This window comes from Phascolarctos cinereus, unplaced genomic scaffold, assembly GCF_003287225.1.
Source record: "Phascolarctos cinereus isolate Bilbo 61053 unplaced genomic scaffold, phaCin_HiC Scaffold_4;HRSCAF=312, whole genome shotgun sequence".
Classification (NCBI taxonomy): Eukaryota; Metazoa; Chordata; class Mammalia; order Diprotodontia; family Phascolarctidae; genus Phascolarctos; species Phascolarctos cinereus.
This window is the reverse complement of record NW_027555847.1, coordinates 177,077,785-177,100,283: the sequence shown is the minus strand read 5'-3', so window position 1 is coordinate 177,100,283 and position 22,499 is coordinate 177,077,785. Positions and strand designations below refer to the sequence as shown.

Here is a 22,499-nt window from a genome sequence, read left to right as displayed (position 1 = left end):
GAGGCCCAGAAGTTTAAGTGACTGGCTCAAGATTAAAGTGGTAGAATCGAGAATTAAACCCAGGTTCTCAGAGCCCAAGTCCAGTACTCTTTCCATCCTGCCATTTGGTTTCTTCAGTTGTGCTTCTGTATGCTGGGAACTGGGAAGAGGTGGTAGTTTTGGAAGGAACAATCATTTCTATCATTAACTTGATGATTTTCAGGTGTTACTAAGGGCACTGACTTCAACAAACATTTAAGTGTCTGCCTTCTCTGCCACCTTTGCTCTAAGTCACTGAGAAAAGTGTTGAACACTGACAGGGCGAAGGGGATTCTTGAGGCACTCCACTGGAGACTTCCCTAGGCTGAGATCCACTCATTAATGAGTACTCTGTAGATCTGATCATTCAACCAGTTCTGAACGCATATAGTGGTTTTATCTATCCCTCTTCTTAATATTTTCCGCAAAAGAATCATAAGATTATTTTCTGAAATCCACCTGTGTTAATATCAGACCCTTTTACCAAGCTGCCTATCTGGCCAAACTCCAGTGTGCAGGGCTTCTATAAAGCCCACAGGGATTGCATGACAAGCCCTACCTCCCTATGCCAATGTCTGTAAGGAAATTTCTGCAAGTAGAGAAGGTGCAGTTCTACCCAACTCCATAAAGAGGCAGCACTAGTTCATATCAATTTCGCAATAGTGAACCTATAGGTATAGGCAGATTCCATAAAGGGAGAAAATATTTGCCCCTAAACAGAGACCTCTCTGCTTTTGCTACTGCTGTCCCTTATTTCTGGGATAAGGAACTCCCCACTAACTATGTCTGCTGAAATTCCTCCCAACCTTAAATCCCAGCCCAAATACTTCCTCTTCTATTCCAGGATCTACCCCCCAACCCCAATGCAACACTTAAGAGTCTGCCCTTTTCAAGTGCTTATCTTTGTGACTCCAGAGACCACTCCCACTTGCCCAAATCAGTGGTGTTGGAACTAAAGACTAGGAGGGACTGGGACTTCGTGTCCATCTAATCCGGCCGGACATTTTGCAGATAAGGAAACTGAGGCCCATTAGATGTAAGTGACTTTCCCAAAGGTACAAAAGGCCTCTGTATCCTAATGCCTGTTAACCTATAAGTATTATTTTGATCTATTATTAGCAGGAACCGAAGAAAAATAGGCATCTCAGATGACAAGAATATAGCGCAAAGTACAGGAGGAAGTTAAATACTTGTACTTCTATGGAAAGGGAGAATATGGCATACCAAATGCATTAGATCAAGAATAAATTTCTAGCTCTTCCTAAAAGCTTGAACCTTCAGACTCTGAAAAGTCATTTAATGAGGTTATAATTACCGCTATTCACTTAGACAAGCTAATTAAAAGACTAGGCAGTTTTCAAAAGGGTAGGATTTACATTTTATTGTCATTTACAGTCAAATGTTATTTGGATACATACTCTTGGTTACTTGATCTTTTTTTTGGAAATAGAAAAAAAAGTATAAGCTATATAATTTAGACAGCTGACAGTTGTTCACACTGTTCACAGGATCCACAATTACTTCAATTCATTAATGGTTGATTCGAGCTTTTCCTTATTGGCTCCAGAAAATTCACCCACCTGTTGAGTTAAAAATTTCCATTAAAACAAAACACACCTTTTTTCACCATATTTGTGAATTTAGTAGGCTATCAAGACAGCTTTTGAATTAACAGGACTTGGAATGAATTCTTTTAAAATCTCCTGTAGAATGAGTTTTTTCAAAGTATGTAACAGTTTCAAAAGCTGATATGACATATAGCACAGCACTCTGGCTTTGTGTTCTTAGTATTTAAAAGCACAGGGTGGCTGAATCAGGGAAGCTGGGCAGAAAAGGAGAACTGCTCAAAATGAAACTCCACTGCTTAACTTATTTTATGGAAAGAAAAAAATTAAAACAGGAATGATAGAAGATTTCAGCTTAAAAAGGCACAACTAATTTTAATTTACTCATGCATAATTTAGCTCCTTTGGTCTAAGCTTTGTTAAAGCCTTTTATAAGCTATAAAAGAGAAGCAGCAGACTTCCAGTATCTAGGTACACAGGCATACATATGTGTGCCTATGTACATGATATGCCTAGTGCATATTATAGATTACAGAGGCAGTAATCATGATACATGGTTACTGCCTATGCTCTGACCTCATCTATTTGAATCATCCCATACAGGATGACTTTTCCTAATTCAGCAAGGAACCCCTTAATTTTGGTGTTGGTCTAAGCCACCTTTTGCTTATTCTTTTTCCCTTCACCCACTAGAAACTGGCAAAATTAGCAAAAGGATCTTCCTTGAAGATGAGATTACCTACCTTTTTTCCATTTTTATAGAACTGAAATGTTGGCATGCATTTCACTTCACACTCTGCAGCAACATCCTGCAAACAGAAAGAAAACTATTTTAGCCTTGAGTAAATTTGAGTCTAGAATCTCACTTAAACTCCATAAAATACATTAATATAACCTTGATTAAATCTTATGTGCCTTAGAGTTGAGCATTACTGACGAGAAATATCAAATGTTTAGTATTCAGGAAAAAGAATTCTTCCCTCGTAAAGAGCTTCTAGTTTACCTTTCCTTCTTTGCTAAAGGTGAGCAATTATGTGACAAGAGTCCATCTAGACTTCAGAAAACCAGTGGCCTCTAGAGGAAATGCTAAACTTTCCTGGCATTGTTCTTAAGCAAAAAATTATGGCCGTTGAGCATTTTTTTTTTAAAAGATGGGTCCATTTCACAATGGCCTAGGCAGAAGTTGATAGGGTAAGCTACTGATATCTTCTTAATTTGGTCCCTAATCAGATATTTCTGAACAGTAAAAAAGGAACTTTGGCTTTCTTGCTCTAATCCAACATAGGGTCCTCCCCATTACTTTTGAATCTTAACTCTTAATCAGAAGCCATCTGACTATGAAATATAACTTCCCAGCATGTGTGTTCACAAAAAACCAAACCAAAACAAAAAAATCCTTTCATGTAAGTGATACCTTTGATAAGCAAATACCAGGCTCATCTATGATAATTTATAAAAGAAAATTAAGGATGAAGTAGCTCAAATCTTCAGTTTAGATGGTTACTACATAATTATGGAGTCTGTATATATACCTATACCATGTAAGCAAATCTAACACTTTATTTCCTAATCTGGAAACATAATAATCATAGACTTAAGAGCTGCTCGAAAGGTCCTTTAGAAATCATCTCTTCCAACTCCTTTATTTTTCTCCATTACAATATGAACTTCTGAAGGGCAAGGACTGTTTTTGCCCTTCTTGTGTCCCCAATGTCTGGCACATAGTAGTCACTTAATAAATGCTGGCATTGATTGACTACAGGTGAAGAAGCCAATGACACATGTTAAAAAGTGGCAGAGCTAGAATTTGTATCCAGGTTCTGACTCAAAACCCAGCATCCTCTTGCCAATGGGACATTCAACAACTTTCCCCCCACTGTCCTACATCTCTTGTACTCTCCTTATATGCTGCAATAATCTTTCCTAGACTACACTGCTTCCCCCGATTCCACTACAAACACATACTTTGCTCATTTAAATATCACTTTCTACATGGGAATTGCCCATTATGTCATACAGCAAGTTATGAAAAGAGGAACATAGCTTGTGCAGTCTCTCCTAACTTGTTTTCATTGTTCTATGCAGGGTATTAAATGAACATCCCACCCATGTCTACCAATACATTCCCCTTCTCTCCCCTTCCCCCCTTCAGCTTTCTTCAATCACTTTAGACAAGGTGGAAGGAAAATAAACTACCATCCAAGCCCAGTAAATGCCGTCTGAGCTAGCTGATAGGTATTCCCAGAAATAGTGTTAGAGCTTACTTAAAACCTAGACATGGACTTGTCAATGATGAGATTCAAGCTATTAAAAAAACAAAAGACTTTAAAGAAGGAATTGTCCCTCTAACTATATCTTGCTGCATGCTTTGTTTTTTTGGCTAAGCAGTGGGGTTAAGTGACTTGCCCAGGGTCACACAGCTAGTAAGTGTTATGTGTCTGAGGCTGGATTTGAACTCATCTCCTCCTGAATCCAGGGCCAGTGTTCTATCCACTGCGCCATGTAGGTTCAAGGCACGCCACCCCCACCCCAACCCACCCCCATGTTTTTAAAACAAGAAATCAGCAATCTTACAATTCTAAGTCCCGGCTTCTGGCTACAGAGAAGTAGGGAGTGGTATAGCAGAAAATCTCCAAGAAAACCCTGATGACCTAGCATACCACACAGAAAGTGTTTAACAAATATTTGCTAAACTGAATCATGGAGGAATAAAGAAACCATGTCACAAATGGCTTTTTAGTCCAACTTAAGTTGCCTGGGCACAAATGGTAAGGGCTGAGGAGGTCGAGGAAATAATTGGGAGAACACACTAAAAAGTAATCCTTGTAAAGACTGTAGTCAACAAGGATAAGCAAGGTAGGGAGGAAGACTGAGCAAGTATATTGGAGGTTGATAGATGATTGCAAAGCATATATGCATGGGGCACTTAATATTATGGTATGAACTTCAAAGGACAAAAGGTTCCTGTATGATAGTGAGAAACATGGAGCATACAGATTTGTCCTCTTTACCCCATGAATCATGGCACTGAGGAAAAAGAACAGGCAACACTTTAGAGGATTAAGAAGGGCATGGAAATTTAAGAGAAAACCAGGTTTCATTCTGTGCCCCAAGTCAAAAGGAGTGTTAAAACAAATATGGAGATAGTGGTCCCTTTCTAGTTTTATTCTGGTCAGCATTTTGGCTGATAGTAAGCCCAAGAAAGTGCCCTGGTCATTTATAACTAGATTAGAGATAACTTGAGATAAAATTCCCAATGTTCTCTTCACACCTTTGCATTTTATAGCTTTATTCGGCAGCTAGGTAGTTGAGTATATAGAGTACTAGACTTGAAATCAGGACAAAGTTCAAATTTTACCACAGACGTTTACTCATTGTGTATGTGACTGAACAAATTACTTAACCTCTCTATGCTTCAATTTTCTCATCTGGGACAATAAAAAAACCTATATCACAGTTATAGTGGAGGGAGGGGACATGTGTTGATTGAAATTATGTGCTATGCAAACCTTAAAATAATGTCTAAATATTAGCTTATTATTTTATTCTAGTTTTCAGTAAGGTGCTTTTTGTAAAATCCGAATCTTCTATGGACTAAGAATTAAAAAAAAAAAACTACACCTACATCTTGGCCAAGAGAATTTGTGGGGATGAAGAAGAAACAGGTGTGATTTTATAGAAAAAAGCATTTGGAGGGGGCAGAGCCAAGATGGCGGAGTGAAAGCAGTGACTTGCTTGAGCTCTCCCCCAAACCCCTCCAAATACTCATAAAAAATGGCTCTAAACAAATTCTGAAGCAGCAGAACCCACAAAAAGATAGAGTGAAACAAATTTCCAGCCCAAGACAACCTGGATGATTGATCAGAAAGGTGTATCGCGCTGGGCTGGGAGCGCAGCACAGCGCAAACCTGGAGCAGGCCTCAGAGGACTGAATCGGGCAGCTGTGGAGGTTTCCAGACTCCTCAATCCACGAAAGACAACTTAGAAGGTCAGTGGGAAAAGTCTGTTTCTGTCGTGAGAGAGGGCGGGTTTCAGCTCCATTCCCCAAGAGTGGCTGCTGGGGGGGGACGCAGCTGCTTCCTGAGCTTCCGGCCCACAGACTGAAGGGGAATCCAGTGGCTGATCAGAGAGGGACTGCAGGGATCACTTTGCCAGTGCTGAGGCAGGAATCTCTTGCTTTGCCTGTGTGGATCTGGGTCACAGTTCTGGGCGGCGGTGCTGGGGTGAGGAGGAGTGCTGGCATGGTAGAGCTTGTAGTGGCTGTGGAGAGGAACCCCTCCTCACAGTTACAGGACAGAAAGGAATACTTGTGGTCACAGGCCAGGAAAGGAGTAAACACCTCACCCCTTATCATACCACCTTGGAAGAACTGAAAATTTACAGGTCCCTACAAGTATCTCTGAAAACAGCTACACATGAAGCTTGGGACAGTACATTCTCCACATTGGAAGCAGACTCTTACCTTAACAAAGAGTTTAAAACTCAAGTAATTGGCGGATCATGAGCAAGCAGCAAAAAGAGTCAGACTATATCTTACTTTGGTGAAAAGAAGATCAAAATACAACCAGAAGAAGACAACAAAGTCAAAGCTCCTACATCCAAAGCCTCCAAGAAAAATATGAATCAGTCCCAGGCCTTGGAAGAGCTCAAAAGGGAAGTAGAGGAAAAGGGAAGTAGGGAAATGAGAGTGCAAGAAAATCATGAAAAACAAGTCAACAGCTTGCTAAAGGAGACCCAAAAAAATACTGAAGAAAATAACACCTTAAAAACAGCCTAACCCAAATGGCAAAAGAGGTCCAAAAAGCCAATGAGGAGAAAAATGCCCTAAAAAGAAAAATTGGCCAAATGGAAAAGGAAGTCCAAAAGATTACTGAAGAAAATACTTCCTTAAAAATTAGAATAGAGCAATTGGAAGCTGGTGACTTTATGAGAAATCAAGACACTGTAAAACAAATCCAAAAGAATGAAAAATTAGAAACAATGTGAAATATCTCATTGGAAAAACAACTGACCTGGAAAATAGATCCAGGAGAGAGAATTTAAAAATTATTGGACTATCTGAAAGCCATGATCAAAAAAAGAGCCTAGACATCATCTTTCAAGAAATTATCAAGGAAAACTGCCCTGATATTTAGAACCAGAGGGCAAAATAGAAATTGAAAGAATCCACAGATCTCCCCTGAAAGAGATCCCCAAAGGAAAACTCCTAGGAATATTGTAGCCAAATTCCAGAGTTCCCAGGTCAAGGAGAAAATATTACAAGCTGCCAGAAGGAAACAATTCAAGTACTGTGGAAACACAATCAGGATAACACAAGATTTAGCAGCTTCTACATTAAAGGACCGCAGGACATGGAATATAATATTTCGGAGGGCAAAGGAGGGATTACAACCAAGAATCACCTACCCAGCAAAACTGAGTATAATCCTTCAGGGGAAAAAATGGTCATTCAGTGAAATAGAGGACTTTCAAGCATTCCTGATGAAAAGACCAGAGCTAAATAGAAAATTTGACTTTCAAATACAGGACTCCAGTGGAACATGAAGAGGTAAACAGGAAAGAGAAATCATAAGAGACTTATTAAGATTGAACTGTTTACATTCCTGCATGGAAAGATGATATTTGTAACTCATGAGAACTTTGTCAGTATTAGGGTAGTTGAAGGAAAAAAATTATATGTATGTATATATAGATAGAGGGCACAGGGTGAGTTGAAGATTAAGGGGTCATATCTGGAGAATAAAATTAAGGGATGAGAGAGGATGATACTGGAGAAGAAAGGGAGAGGTAGAATGGGGTAAATTATCTCACAAAAAAAAAACAGAAAAGAAAAGTCTCTCACAGTGGAGGGGAAACAGGGGAAGGTGAGAGGGAATGAGGGAATCTTATTCTCATAGGATTTGGCTTAAGGAGAGAATAACATACACATTCAATTGGGTATGGAAATCTGTCTTACCCTACAGGAAAATAGGGGGAGAAGGGGACAAGAGAGCAGGGGGATGATAGAGAGGAGGGCAGATTGGGAAAGAGGGTAATCAGAAGCAAATACTTCTGAGGAGGGACAGGGTCAAAAGAAAGAATAGAATAAATGGGAGGGCAGGATAGGATTAAGGGAAATAGAGTTAGTTTTTCACAACATGTCTACTATGGAAGTGTTTTGCATAACTGCACATGTACAACCTATATTGAGTTGCTTGCCTTTTCAATGAGGGTGGGTGGGGAGGAGGAAGGGAGAAAATTTGGAACTCAAAGTTTTAAAAACATATGTTTTAAAAAAATGTTTTCACATGCAACTGGGAAATAAGAAATACAGGAAATGGGGTACAGAAGTCTATCCTGCTCTACAGGAAAATAGAAGGGGAAGGGGATAAGAGAAGGGAGGGGGGAGAGATAGAAGAGAAGGCAGACTAGGGGAAGGGGTATTCAGAATGCATGCCATCTTGGGTGGGGGGAGGGGTGAGAAATTTGTGGAAGTGAATGCTGAAAACTAAAAATAAATAAATTTATATTTAAAAAAAATAAAATAAAGTTAGAAGGAAACTAGAAACAATTTTTTTAAAAAAGAAAAAAAGCATTTGGAGTCGAACAACCTGATCTCTTTCTCAACTGGCTACTCAGCCTAGTCTGAGCAACTGCTTGTGTTGTTAAATTTCGTCTAGTTGGTTTCTGCATCAGCCAGCATTCTGGCATTTTTCTGATACTGATCTTTTTGATCCTTTTTTCCCTTCTTTGTGTCCCCAGTGTCTGGCACACATCATATTCATGATCCCTCTCAGCTCTGTGTCATTTGTATATCTGATAAACATGTTATCTCAAAGGCTGTCACAAAAATTCTTCAAACAAAATTAAATTTTAGTTTGCTTCAAATGAAAAAAAAATAGGTCACAGCACTTTGGGATGGGGAGAATGTTGTAAAATCAAAAGAATGACCAATGGAATGTTAACTTATAAACAGAGGAGTCGTTGTTATAAAGTCTAAACAAATCACCTCATCATTCTTAAGGACACCTTACTAGCTGGCTATTCACTTGGTGTGCAATTCAAGATGAGAACCTTAAAACCCGCACTGAGTTCCTGTTAACACTTGATGTTCTTTATAGGCCACTTTTTTATTACTGTAGCCCAGGACCTTCCCACTAAAATATGTATCTTCTAAATTTCTTGCATATGAAACCAAAGCAAGATTGCTTTGCCAAAGGTCACTTTCTTCTCCCAGAAGACCTTGGGACTTAATCAGAACCCATTCAGCATAATCTAACCAGGAGCAAATTGAGATCCACAGTGACAGGTTACTCTTGTGAATAGCTATGCTTATTCTTCTTCCCTTCCCAACTCTCCCTTCTCCCCTGCAAAGAATTTTCCCAATGTAATACAGCTAAATAAAAGAACACACATTGACACTGTCTGACAATACTACACCTATAACAAGAGATAAGAAGGTATGTTAAGCTTTGTTTTTCCAAAGGACTTAGCTGCAGGTGTAAAATCTAAAGATAATTCAGTCTTTCTGATGGAGTAGTCCTAGGGTACCTTGCATAATACCACTCATGGTATTTCTTATCAAGGTGAACCATTTTGCAAGGACAGGTCAAAGAGGAGCAAGACAGTATCAAGATTGTATTTATCCTCTTATTAAATTTCATCTTGCTAATAGAGGTACATTTGAGCAAAAAAAATAAACATCACAAATTAGAGGAAGCATCTGATGACATATAACAATTTATTTGAAAATATCTAAGTGTTTTTAGTAGACTACAAGCCCCACATGTCAACAGAGCTGTAATTCAGTCTCAGATCACATTACAAGAGCCAATCAACCAAGCATTCATTTATTAATACCAGGCATTATACAAGGTAATGGTAAGAGATACAAAAATGGGAGAGCCATTATCCTCAAGGAGCTTACATCCCACGTTAGGAAAGATACTGAGAAACTAGAAAGAATCCAGGACAACTAGAACGGCTGAAGGGCCTCAGGCTCACTGAGGACAGGATGGAGGAACTATGAATGTCTTACACTAGAAGGCCTCAAGGGAAGATATGATCATCATCTCTGAATTATATGCAGTGCTGTCATTGGTTCTGACTGACTTACAGAGGGCAGAGCTAGGAGCAATGGGTGGAAACTGAGGAAAAAGTTTTTACCCTTAGAATTATCACAGAGTAGAATGGATTACCTTGGAAGGCCGTGGGTTTTCTCTTACTAAAGGTCCTCCAGAAGAGGTTTCATAACCACCTGTCGGGTAGAGATTATACTTGACAGCTACTGAAATGTAAATTCTGTGATTAGCTAAGACAATATACTTTCCCACATGACTTCATTCTCAGATTAATTCTTCTCACTCCTGTGCAGTTAAGAAACATTTAGAGCACAGAGAGGGGTGCATCTGTACTACAAATGTAGCTCCTAAATGGAGTCTGCTGAAGAGATGCATGTGTGGAAAGAAGCATTAGCAGAAGGATTCTACACTTTGTTATAATGGCAGTACACTGAAAAATACCATTTATGGGCCATATTACTATTTTATACAAGTCAGATTTTAGGGGAATGTACAATACAGAGAAACTAAAGGAGATGTACTTTAAAATAAAGTGTTCAAACAGTGTAATTAATATAGAAGAGCCTGCAATAAGACTGGAGCCCAGGTGTTTTCTAGGTCTGGCTCTGCTAATAACTACTTGTGTGAACTTGGATAAAGCATTTTACTTTAACTCTTATTTTCTTCCTCTACAAAATGAGGAGCTTCATCTCATTGTCAAGATAAGCAAGCTTTCCTTAACCTTCTCCACATCAGGTCATCCCAGCCACCTATCAAAATGCAGCATGAGCATGTTGCAAGCATGCTCCTGGCCCAACTTTTCCCTAGCAGGGTAGCAGCAATTAATTCTATTTCATCTTGGGTGCTGCAGCCTGGGAATGGGATCTTAAGTATTCATCTTAAGAAAATTTCACTTATGCCTATGCTTTTTCATTTGTCCATCTATTATTCAGGTACAGAATTCAGAATTTAATGCCTTCCCTGTCACAAAATTTAAAATAAATTCACATGCTGAATCTTCAGCTTAAAAAAAGTTATTCAGTGGCATGCAAACAGGTTTAGGTAACATTTTCTTATCATGTGGAAATACTATTTATTGAGCACTTTCAATGTTTAAGCACTATATTTAAGTGTTTTATATGCAGAAGGCATAACTTAAATACTTGTATTCATGCATTTGTCTTACATGAGAAGATCAAATGAATTTGGCATGAATTTATATCATAATTTTCCACTGAGTGCTTTGACAGAGTCCTAATGGTCAAGCAGAAAACCAGAAAGCATAGCTTCTATAAATCAGTAATATACATGTTCTCCAAAGTACCATAATCAAAAATGTTCATCCTTATTCCTTCTTCTTAAATGTCAAGATAATAAATCCATAATTTTAAAATTCAATAGGAGAACACTGACACATAATTAAATGCTTAATAAATATTAGTTGGCTTGACTTGCTGAGTTTCTCAAAAAGCAGTCTACTCTTGTAATTAAGGATCTATACTGACAAAGTTCTGATAAAACAGTTTATGATTTGGGTGACCTGTTACTGCTTTCAAGGAGAGACAGACTGGCACACTGAAAAGAACATTAAATTTGAAGTTCAAGAACCTGGGTTCAAGTCTCTGCTGTTGCCTTGTGACCTTGGGCAAATTACTTAACCCCTCTGGGCCCTGACTGTCACACCTGAGAGGACTGGACTCTACAGCTCTGATTTGATTTGTTCCTAACAGATCTAAACATTCTCTAGTTTAGTCCAGCAGGCAGTAAAGCATGCTACAGAAGGACTAGGGAGTATTCTCCTGGTAAAAGCATTTGCCTCAGTGACTGCTGACAATGACTCAGGATTTAGTGTTCTGTTTTCTCCAGTTGTCCTATCTGGCTCATCTACTGCCTATGACTCTTGTCTTTATTCTTCCTAATATTTGATTCTTTAGATTGACCACTAAGCCATTACAGATAGAATAACTTTAAAAGAACATCTTTCCTCATACTTTTCCACAAGAATTTTAATAACTTTTAGTCTTTCCAACAACCCCTAAAACTTGCCACTGTAGTCTCTATTTTAATTGCTCCCAAGGTAAAGCAGTTATAGAGCAGGCCCCCCCCAAAAAAAGCAAGAAATAAAATTAAGACTCCTAATAATTTACATTTTACCAAGTACCCCAAGGTACTTACTAATTCTTAGGGCTCTAAAGGGGGGAAAGGGGAGAAATGGCAAGGAAGAAGGGAGAGAAATAATAGCATTCTTATCTCTGACTTTCACAAGCCAGTGATTCCTAGTCTTTCCCTTTAATCCCAACTATTCTTCAGATGTTTTAGAAAATATTTCTCAGGACAAAAATCTGTACCAATTTTAGGATATGCTCTGCAATGTTCCTGAAAAAGCAACAGGTATAAATATCTGATCTTACTAACTGCTATAGGTGCTTTTAACTAAGAGACTAGTTATAGTTTTAATATTCAGTCCACATAAATATAGCTATTCTCCCTTTACCATGAATTTGGAGGGAAAAGAAAAAGTCTACAGGTGATGGCTATGGTCAGTCACCATACCATAATACTTCAGCTACTCACCTGACAGTCATCTACATCCACTTCTATGAAGATCACATCTGGGTACTTTTCACCAAGTGACTATTAAATGAAAATAACAATAATGAAAATAAAGACAGCAATAACAACAAAGATAGAGGGGTACTCTTAGAACTAACTGAAGAGAATAGTTAAGAAACAACTTAAGTGGAGAATTAAGTTAAGCATTCTCCAGTAACCCAATTAAGATTCACACTAGGTCCAAATAATTAAAAATTTCCTTCAAATCAGTTTCTAACCAGAGGGGCAAAATGGTGGGTTGGATTCTAAATTATAGTCCAAGTTTCAAGCTTTAAAAGCAACATAATTTAGAAAAATCTCAATTAACTTCTAAAAGCCACAAATAAGGTACATCCCAATTCTCAGATTTAATTCAAGGCTTTATAAATTGTTACATCAAGAGCTGTTTTTTAGGCCTTTAGAACAGCCTGTAGCAAAAGGCAATTATACTTTGACAAAATCTTTTCTTCCTAACTACGCTATATACCAATCTGTGTCAGCCATTTTATTTCAAAGGTCTCATTAAGAAATTTTAGGAAACAAAAGATGTATTCAATTAACATGGAATACAGTGGCAGAACAAACACTAACATGGACAGTTAATATTTCTCTTTTAAATAGAAAGTGCTTAATACTTACATGAAAGAAAGGCTTGATCATTTTGCATGGTCCACACCATGTGGCCGAGAAGTCAACTACTACTAATTTTTCTCCAGCATCTTTCAATTCTGAGTCAAAGTTTTCCTATAGAAAGAGGGGGGAAAAAAGCTCACCATTCTGTGTAAAATAAGTAATTTCCTTATATATTCTATTTAGGAAGGATGAAAATCCAGATAAAGATCAACTTGAACACCAATTTTTAGTCTTCTGTAAGTTCAAATTTCCTTAAGTGTTGAATAATTTGAGAGGGCACTAGGTGGCACAGTGGATAGAGTGCCAGGCCTGGTGTCAGGAAAACTCATCTTCCTGAGTTCAAATCTGGCCTCAGACGCTTACTAGCTATGTGTCTGTGGGCAAGTCACTTTACCCGGTTTGTTTCAGTTTCTTTATCTATAAAATGAGCTGGAGAAGGAAATGGCAAACCATTCTAGTACCTTGTGCAAGGAAAACCCCAAATAGCCTCACAAAGAGTCAGACACAAGTGAACAAGAATTTGAGATAAATGGAAAATAGAAGACTGAAAGCCTTGAATGGCAGAAGAATTTGAACTTCTAAGAGTGTTGAACAAGAGGTACTTGACCAGAATTATACATAGGAAAGATTATTCCAGCAAGGAATTATCTCCTCCCTCATTTTGAATACTCTTAATACAACTTAAGAGCACATTAGCTTTTTTTTAGCTTCCATGTGTTGATTCATACCAAACCTTTAATCCATAATTTATCAAAAAGCTGAGGTGCTCTTTCTTAATAATTTTTTAGTCATACATACCTTCTCCCTGTCTTGTACCTGTAAAATTGACTTTTTTGGGGTGCTAGGCAATGGGGTTAAGTGACTTGCCCAAGGTCACACAGCTAGTACGTGTTATATGTCTGAGGACAGATTTGAACTCAGGTTCCCCTGAATCCAGGACCAGTGCTCTATCCACTGAGCCACCTACCTGCCCCTACAATTGACATTTTAAACCTAAGTGTGGGACTTTATATTTATCCCCACTAAACTTCATCTTATTCTCCGCTTACCATCCTACACTGTCAGATCTTTTTGAATCACTATTCTGTTATCCAAGTTGTTAGCTATTCTTCTGAGTTAACTAGTAATCTGAAAATCTGGTTGCACATTTCTGACAACATCCAAATAACCTCTAAAAACATTCAGCAACATGAAGTACCAAGGACTGATTTCTAGGACACTCTACAAGAGACTTTTATTCAAACTGACAGCAATATTTTTGAAGGGATGTGGTAACTCAACTAGATGAATCCATCTATCATTCTAGCCAACATTTCAGAACTCAGTCAACACCTTCCTGAAATCTAGAAATGCATGTCAAAAGCTACCACTTATAATCCTATCAAGAAGGAAATGAGGCTTATAATAACAAAAAAAATTTGTTTTAATATTTTAAACTTTTTACATATGCAAAGGCATTTGCTATAAACAAATCAGTGAGGTGGAAGTAGAGACTCACTTTATAGATGAGGAAGCAGAAGCTCAGTGGTGAAATGACATATCACATAACTAGGACTCAAAAACCAGTCCAGTACTCTTTCCAATACATCAGGCTTCCTTCTTAGGCCACAATATTTCAGAGTAATTAAGTTCCCTAAATAAGTATTTGTCTACTTTAGCACTTTCTCCCCTACTTATGCTGCTATACCACTCTTTCTGGCTCTCATTACCTTTAGAATAAACTGCTAAAATAACTTACTAACTGGGCCTCCATCTTTCACACTGCTGTTGAAACTAATTTTTCTGTTGATTAGTCTTGAAAAAAAAAAAAGTAGATCTCCATTTATCCATGGAAGTGATGAGGCAGGTGATACAGTTAGGAAAGGCATCATATTTAGTCAGAAGAGAGTGGGTTCAAATTTTGACTTTGCCCCTATCTGTTACCTAGGCCTTAGTTTCCTCATCTATAAAATGAGTGTTTCTGGACTAGGTCCCTCTCAATACACTAGTGAACTGGTCACTCTGATGCCATTTTTTTTTTGTCCACAGCTATCCATATAACAGATCAGATAATAAAACAGGCTGGACAGCTCTGGTAGTAGTGGGAAAAGGGGCCAAAGCATAATAAGAATCATCTGGTTCTTAGGTTGACAAACATTAGTAGATGGTACTCTTAATGTGTTCTTTGTCCAATAAATGAGTTAATACACAATTGAAGAGAATTTACTATATTCATATTAACATTCTGGCTATAAATGAAATCAGAAGCTACTTTTTTTAAAAAAAAGTTATGGCTAAATGGAAAAAACAACTTTGAAGTTGTCCTTGAAGAGCAAAGAAATATACTGGCAGAATTTGATATGTGTGCCCAAACACAAGAAACCATGCAGTGGACATTCCATTTTCTGCCCTTCAATACTTCTGGATATACAGAAGTAAACACTTCATCATGAAGATAAGTGATACTTACTGACCAGTCTGCTGCAGTCTATGAACAGCTTGACAAGATCTTCAACCTGTATACCTTGATACTTTGTGCCTTTGATATAAGGTTGGCTTAGGAGAGACGATCAAAACAATTCATTGGAAAATACAGTTCTTGATCATCAAATCAGTAAGGCCAAAGGCTTCTACAAGTCTATGTCTGTATGTCATGAACTGGAGATAGAAAATGGTAGTTACGGGAAACACAACATCCCCCTAAAAATGAAACTCAATGTATTAACAGTAACCAGCTGGTTTACTGACATGAAAATCATTTCAGAATCAGGTGTCTGCATATGATCAGGTCATCAGTAGGTTAAAAGCAAGACCAAAATCAATACCAAATTAGAAAGATAAAGAGAAAACAGTAAACTTGGTCTTACCAGGTCCAGCTCAACCTCCTCAAAGACGCTGTCAATGCTAAAACATGGGAACAGGACAAAAAGTCACTGAATCTCAGTTTCTTAGAGGAGTGATGTGAAATGATGTGAAAACATTACTACATACAATGATGCAGCAGAAATATTCCCAGAAACTTCCTCACCACCAAAACTTTGTCTCCCTGCAGACTGGAAAAACCACTGGATTTGGAGAAAGAGCTATGTTTATGTCCAGATTCTGCCATTTAGCATCTGTTGTGACTGCAAACAGGGCCTTCTCTGGGCCTCAGTTTTATCTAATGATAGTAAATGAAGTATAGGCATACCTCGTTTTTTACTGCGTTTGGCTTTACTGCACTTGGCAGATAGTGTTTTTTTGTTTATTTGTTTGTTTTACAAACTGAAGGTTTGTGGCAACCGTGCCTCTCTTTAGCAGGTCTAATGGTGTTATTTTTCCAACAGCTTATGCTCATATTGATCTCATGTTTTCTTAATTCTCACAATATTTCAAACTTTTTCATTGTTATATCTGTTATGGTGATCTGTGATTGATGTAACTTTTAATTGTCAAATTGCCACAAACCACTCCCATATAAGACAGCAAACTTAATTAATTGATAAATGTCATGTGTTCTGACTGCTCCATGGACCTATGACCGACCGACCGACCGACCAACCAACAGGCTGTTCCATCTCTCTTTCTCCTTGGGCCTCCCTATTCCCGGAGACACAATAATATTGAAATTAGGCCAATCAACAACCCTACAAAGGCTTCTCTTCTAAGTGTTCAAGTGAAAGGAAGAGTCATTCGATGGGGCAAAACTTCATTGTCATCTTATTTTAAGAAATTGCCACAGCTAACCCAACTTTCAGCAACCACCAACCTGATCAATCAGCAGAAACCAACATCAAAGCAAGACCCTCCACCAGCAAAAAGATAACAACTACAGAAAGACTGGGATGATGGTTAACATTTTTTAGCAACAGTTTTTGTTTTTTAATTAAAGTGGCTACATTGTTTCTTTAGGCATAATGCTATTGTACACTTAACAGACTACTGTATAATATAAACATAACTTCTATATGAAGTGGGAAACAAATTAGTGTGACTTACAATAAATTGCAATATTTGCTTTACTGCAGTGGTCTAGAATTAAACCTGCAATAATCTCTTGAGATATACCTGTAGTTGGAATAGATCATCTTGAAAATCCTTTAAGATCTAGCTATAAAGCCTATGTTTAGTAATGGGTAACATGTATTTAGATTATAATCCAATTTGCAAAACATTACTAAGGAGGGGGGATTTGCCTGACAAAATAGCCTGCAGAGGATCTGAGGAAGTAAACCTGCAAACACTCCAGAACTTCCAGATATCATTTCCAGCTTAAACTCAAAGGGCACCATCAATGTGTACTTAAGATGAAACTGGAAAGAGTAACAATACATGACCAAATATAAAAAATACCCAAGGGAAGTTATTAGAAACAACATAATTTTAATGGCATTTATGAACTGATTTTTAAGATCTCAAAGTGAGAAAGATTCTCTAAGAATAGATCACTGATAGTACCAGTAAAGATCACTGCTAGTATTAGTAAAGGTGACCAAGACGATTGAAGCAACCCATACTGCTTCTTTTCTTCTCTCAGTGAAACTTATGAGACTAGTTTATACATTTATTTAGGGTATCCTTCATGCAAATGAGAAAGGAGCAAAGCAGGGCTTTCACTTTTCTACATCAGACCACATGCTCAGACACACAAAGCTGACCAAGAGGCACACATGATTGATTTTAAAAGCATAACAAATTTGACTCTATAACAAAGTTCATCCTTAAAGAAAAAATGTTTAAATAAAGTTGTCTCTGAGGGATATGTTCATTTCATACAAGATTCTATGATAAATCTAATCAGAGACACAATCTGGTTCACTCATATACTGAGCGTCAACACAAAACAAAGCATCACACTAGGAGATAAGTCATCAAAAGTTTACCACTGTCATAATTTCCTAAACCAAATCTTAAAGGCAGGAGGATTCTCTATACATAATGACCTAACCCAAATATTTTTGTTTGCAGATGATGTACTGATAGCTTGAAGCCCCAATTAGAGAGAGCTAGGTGGCCCAGCAGGTAGAGGACAGGGCCTCGAGTCAAGACCCAAGTTCAAATCCTACTTCAGATCCATTAGCTGTGTGACTTTGGGCAAGTCATTTAACCTGTCTGCCTCAGTTTCCTCAACTCAAAAATGGGGATCATAACAGCACCTACATCACAGGATTGTTTTAAGGATCAAATGAGATATCTGTAAAGAGTTTAGAGTACAATGCCTGGTATGTTCTTTATTGTTGCTCAGTTAGTTTTGGCCCCATTTGGGGTTTTCGTGGAAAAGATACTAGAGTGGGTTCCCCAACTGATAAATGGTCAAAGGATATGAATAGGCAGTTTTCAGATAAAGAAATCAAAGCTATGTATAGTCATATGAAAAAATGCTCTAAGTCACTATTGATTACAGAAATGCAAACTAGAACAACTTGGAGGTACTACCTCACACCAATCAGACTGGCTAATATGACAAAAGGAAAATAATAAATAAATGTTGGAGGGGATGTGAGAGAATTGGAACACTATTCCACTGTTGGTGCACTTGTGAACTGATCCAACCATTCTGGCCCAAAGGGATATAAAACTGCATACCTTTTGATTAAGCAATACCACTACTAGGTCTATACCCCAAACAGATTTTTTAAAAAGGGGAGGAAATGACCTATTTGTACAAAAATACTTATTGCAGCTCTTTTTGTAGTGGCAAAGAATTGGAGAATTGAAGGGGCAGCTAGGTGGTGCAGTGGATAGAGCACCAGCCTTGAAGTCAGGAGGGCCCGGGTTCAAATCTGGCCTCAGACCAAACACTTCACACTCACTAGCTGTGTGACCCTGCGCAAGTCACTTAACCCCAATTGCCTAACAACAAACAAACAAACAAAAAAGAATTGGAAATTGAGGGGCTGGCTGTCTATCAACTGGAGAATGGCCAAACAATGTAGGATATGATTGTGATGGAATGCTACTGTGCTATAGCACAAATGATGAGCAGCCTGATTTCAGAAAAACCTAGACAGACTTATATGAACTGATGCAAAATGAACAGAACAGCAATACTGTACAATGATCAAGTGTGAATGACTTAGTAGCTATTCTCAGCAATACAATCAGTCAAGACAATTTCAAAGGGCTCGTAATGAAAAAATGCTATCCATCTCCAGGGAAAGAACTGATAAAAGTCTCAATGCAGATCCAAGCATACTATTTTTCACTCTGGTTTTGCTTTTTTTCCCCCATTTTTTCCCCTTTGGGTCTGTGTCTTCTTTCACGATATAACTAATTTGGTAATGTTTTACATGAATGCACATGTACAAACTATATCAAATTGCTTTTTGGGGGGGGTGAGAGAAAATTTGGAACTCAATTTTTAAAAAAATCAGTGTTCAAAATTGTCTTTACATATAATTGGGGAAAAAATAAATTTTATTTTTTTAAAAAAAGATACTGGGAGTAGTTTGCTATTCCCTTCTCCAGCTCATTTTACAGATTAGGGAACTGGGGCAAACAGGATTAAATTATTTGCCATGGGTCACATAACTATTAAGTGTCTAAGACCAAATTTGAACTCTCGAGATGAATAAGTATTCCTGACTCCAGGCCCTGCACTCTATCCACTGGTATACAGTAGATGCTTAATGTATGTCTGCTCCCTTCAAAATACTAGTAGGGCTCTTTAGTGACATCCCTTATTATGCATAAGATTTGACTAGTTAATAGCACAGGAAAAAAAAACAGACAAAGAATGAATGTTGCCTAGATTATGGTGGATAGCCTAATCAGTTAGGGGGAGGGGGAGAGAGAATGTGGAGTGTGTGTGTACACCCATAATTGGCAAGTACTAATGACAATGAACTGGATCTAGAATTATATAAGAAGAAAACAGACTGGATCACACCTGGCCAGTTGCAGAGTACTTTCAAAGGTCCCAACTTGTTTTTTAAAAAAACATTTTCTTGGTGATTACATATGTGGCTATGATTAAGGGAACAACACAATTTCAGAAGAATAAAAATTACCAGTGACCCAAGGGCAGGAGAAATATGAGGCAGGGGCAGTTAAACCATAGGACATTATAACTGATGTCTTGCCATGAAGTGACATATAACAGACCATCATGAACAGGTATGTCTCAGCTGTTGTGTGTGCTGGAACCAGTTCATACAGGCTCGAGAGCTTTTTTTTTTTTAAATTTCAGTGTATTTTCACCTAGGAAATCAATAAATGCTACAACAGAAGGATTGGTTTGAAGGAGATGTTAATAATGCAGATTACAGTTAAAAATTGTCTTTACATCTAACTGGGGAAAAAATTAAATATTAGTTTTTTAAAAGTAACGCCGATTACACTTAAAAGTGTTGTAGTTAAACATCTACCAATACACCCCTGGATATGAGCCAAACACGTAAGTTGTGATCTAGCAATAGCCAGATACAAAGTACTGCACCAAATATTAAAAAAGAAGGACTCTAGCACATTAGGAAGAACTTTTAAAGAGGGCTGTCAGACATTCCGGATGATGACGACAGCATTAGGTTACCTTCTATGAAGGTGGAAGATGTAACCCATACAAAAATTGATTTAGGAGTTCTCCACTGAAACGGGAACTCTTGGCATTTATTCAATCAAAGCTCTCTCTAATTTTGTTCTACCCCATATTTCTAGCCTTATTTCATTGTATTCTCCTTCCATCATTGTATTTAAGAGAAACCATTACTAGCTATTCTGTATCTTCTCCTGTTTTCTTCTCCAGCTTCCAGGCCTGGAATGCGCTCCCTCCGAATGTCCACTTGTTTTAATGCTGTCTCATCCTCCAAGGCCCAGGTCTGAAACTACCTCTACTATGAAACCTTCTCTGACCCCCTCATTCAGCTGAAAGTGATCTCTCCTCCTTCAGATCTTAACAGGGCATTTTTCCTAGAGTTCTATTTCACTCTCATCACCTAGTATCATGCTTATCCTATTTTATTTCCCCTATTCAACTGTAAGCTTTCTGGGCAAAAGCACTGCACTGTTTTCCCACTTGGTACATAAAAAACCTTTAAACAAATACTTGTTGAATTTAGTTGAATTCTCTCCTGCCTTGCTTTCTTTCATCGGTGACTACCCTAGCTATTTCCCTGTATTCAAACAAGAAGCTACATTTTGGGGATATCTGACCCAGTGTCATTAATGATCTTTAAGTATCGTCTGAATATTCTCCCAAAATGTCCAAAAACATAATTAACACGTCTATAAAACTTAAGTGAATTAACAGAAAGGAAACAAATGTCACACTGTTTTAAGTGCCAGGAAATGAATATTGCCAAAAGATGGTAAAAGAATCACTGTCCTGAGTATCCTAAAACCCTACAGGGAGATGCAAGAAATGAGTGAGACAAGAGGAAGTAGCAAACCAGTCAGGTGTTAATCCCAACCTCCTTTCCCAACCTCAACGGCCTCCCTCCTTTTCTGCAGACTAGCTTCAGAGAGCAGGAAAGGGCCTGATGTCCAAATTACTACGGGAGTCCAAAAGTATGTGCCAGGCAAGGCCCTGGCCTTAACATCAGGGGGTAGCTTGTCTTACTGGTGACCGCTCCCACGCCCTTAGCACCACTGGGTTCTTACTCGGGGTCACCCTCCAGGTCGCCCAAATCAGGGGAAGAAGGAAAGTTCTTAATCGCAGCCCCTGGGCCTGGGAGAACCACACCTGCGCAAAAGAGCAGGAACTGAGGGGGTGAGGTGAAGGGGTGGACAAAGTGCCCCAAAGGCAGGAACAGAGGCCTCCTCAGCCAGGACCCGCCCTCGGTGGCGCCAGGGCCCGCCCAGACATTCCCTCGCGGCTGCAGCCAGCCTCGGCCACATGGAAATGACCACCACCCAGGCAGGCTCAGAATACAGGAGGCCAGAGGGGGGAGGGGAAGGAAGACCAAAGCAAATGAACAAACACCTACTAAGTGCCAGCCTCTGGGCTAAGCATTGGGCACAGTGCACCCCAGCCTAAGGGACCGCAGCTCTCCAGCGCGCCAGGTGGTGGGGAGTCGGACCCAGAGCACACAGGGCCCGAGGCGAGGGTAGGGATCGGGGGTCTCCTCCGCTCCCGCCTTCCCAGCTCGGGGGCCACGCGTGTAGCGCAGGGGCACCCCGACTTCTTACCTTGCTGTCGATCTGTTTCACCATCTTTTCCGACGGCTCGGCAGGGGCAGTCTGTTCAGGAGACTCGGGCTGTTCGGGAAGAGCGGGCGCCTCCGGAGGCGAGGGCGGCTCGGTAGGAGCGGGCTGCTCGGGATGCGAGGGTGGCTCGGGAGGCGAGGGCTTCTCGGAAGGCGAGGGCGATTCGGGAGGCGCGGGCTTCTCGGAAGGCAAGGACGGCTCGAGAGGCAAGGACGGCTCGGGAGGAGAGGGCGGCGCTGAAGGTTCAGGCGGCGCCGGAGGCGGAGGAACGCTTCTCCGGGCGGGCGGGTGGGAGATGGGGATTTGGTTGATTTGAGAAGTCCAAATAACCTGGTTTTGGGTGAACTTAACTTGGTAGGTCCAGGTGACTTGGAAGCCGGAGCCTTTCCAGTAGGTGCTTCTTTCTGCTGGAGATGCAAGAAAGTAGCGGAGGCTCCGCCTCATGGGCCTTTTATAACGTGGGCGGAGAAGAGCCAAGGCCCGGGAAGGAAGAGGAGGGGGTGAAGGAAGGGAGGAAGGAATGAGGCCTTGCGCGCCCAGGCGCTCCTCT

General features: G+C 39.3%; 1 protein-coding gene and 1 long non-coding RNA gene across 2 annotated transcripts in view; one reads left to right on the top strand and one right to left on the bottom strand.

Moving 5' to 3' along the window:
- Positions 1-20,846, top strand: part of LOC144456836 (uncharacterized) — a 125,463-nt gene extending 104,617 nt beyond the window's left edge. Inside the window, exon 5 of the long non-coding RNA XR_013485995.1 lies at positions 20,550-20,846. This is a non-coding gene — a long non-coding RNA (uncharacterized LOC144456836). The remainder of the gene's footprint in view (positions 1-20,549) is intronic.
- On the bottom strand, positions 1,373-22,495 carry LOC110218806 (uncharacterized). Its single transcript, XM_021001766.2, has 5 exons — positions 21,932-22,495; positions 12,854-12,958; positions 12,197-12,256; positions 2,327-2,392; positions 1,373-1,598 (listed from the first exon to the last, which is right to left on the bottom strand). The coding sequence occupies exons 1-5, from the start codon at positions 22,391-22,393 to the stop codon at positions 1,536-1,538; spliced, it is 756 nt and encodes a 251-aa protein (XP_020857425.1). The 5' UTR covers positions 22,394-22,495; the 3' UTR covers positions 1,373-1,535.
- Between the last annotated feature and the right edge of the window lie 4 nt (positions 22,496-22,499).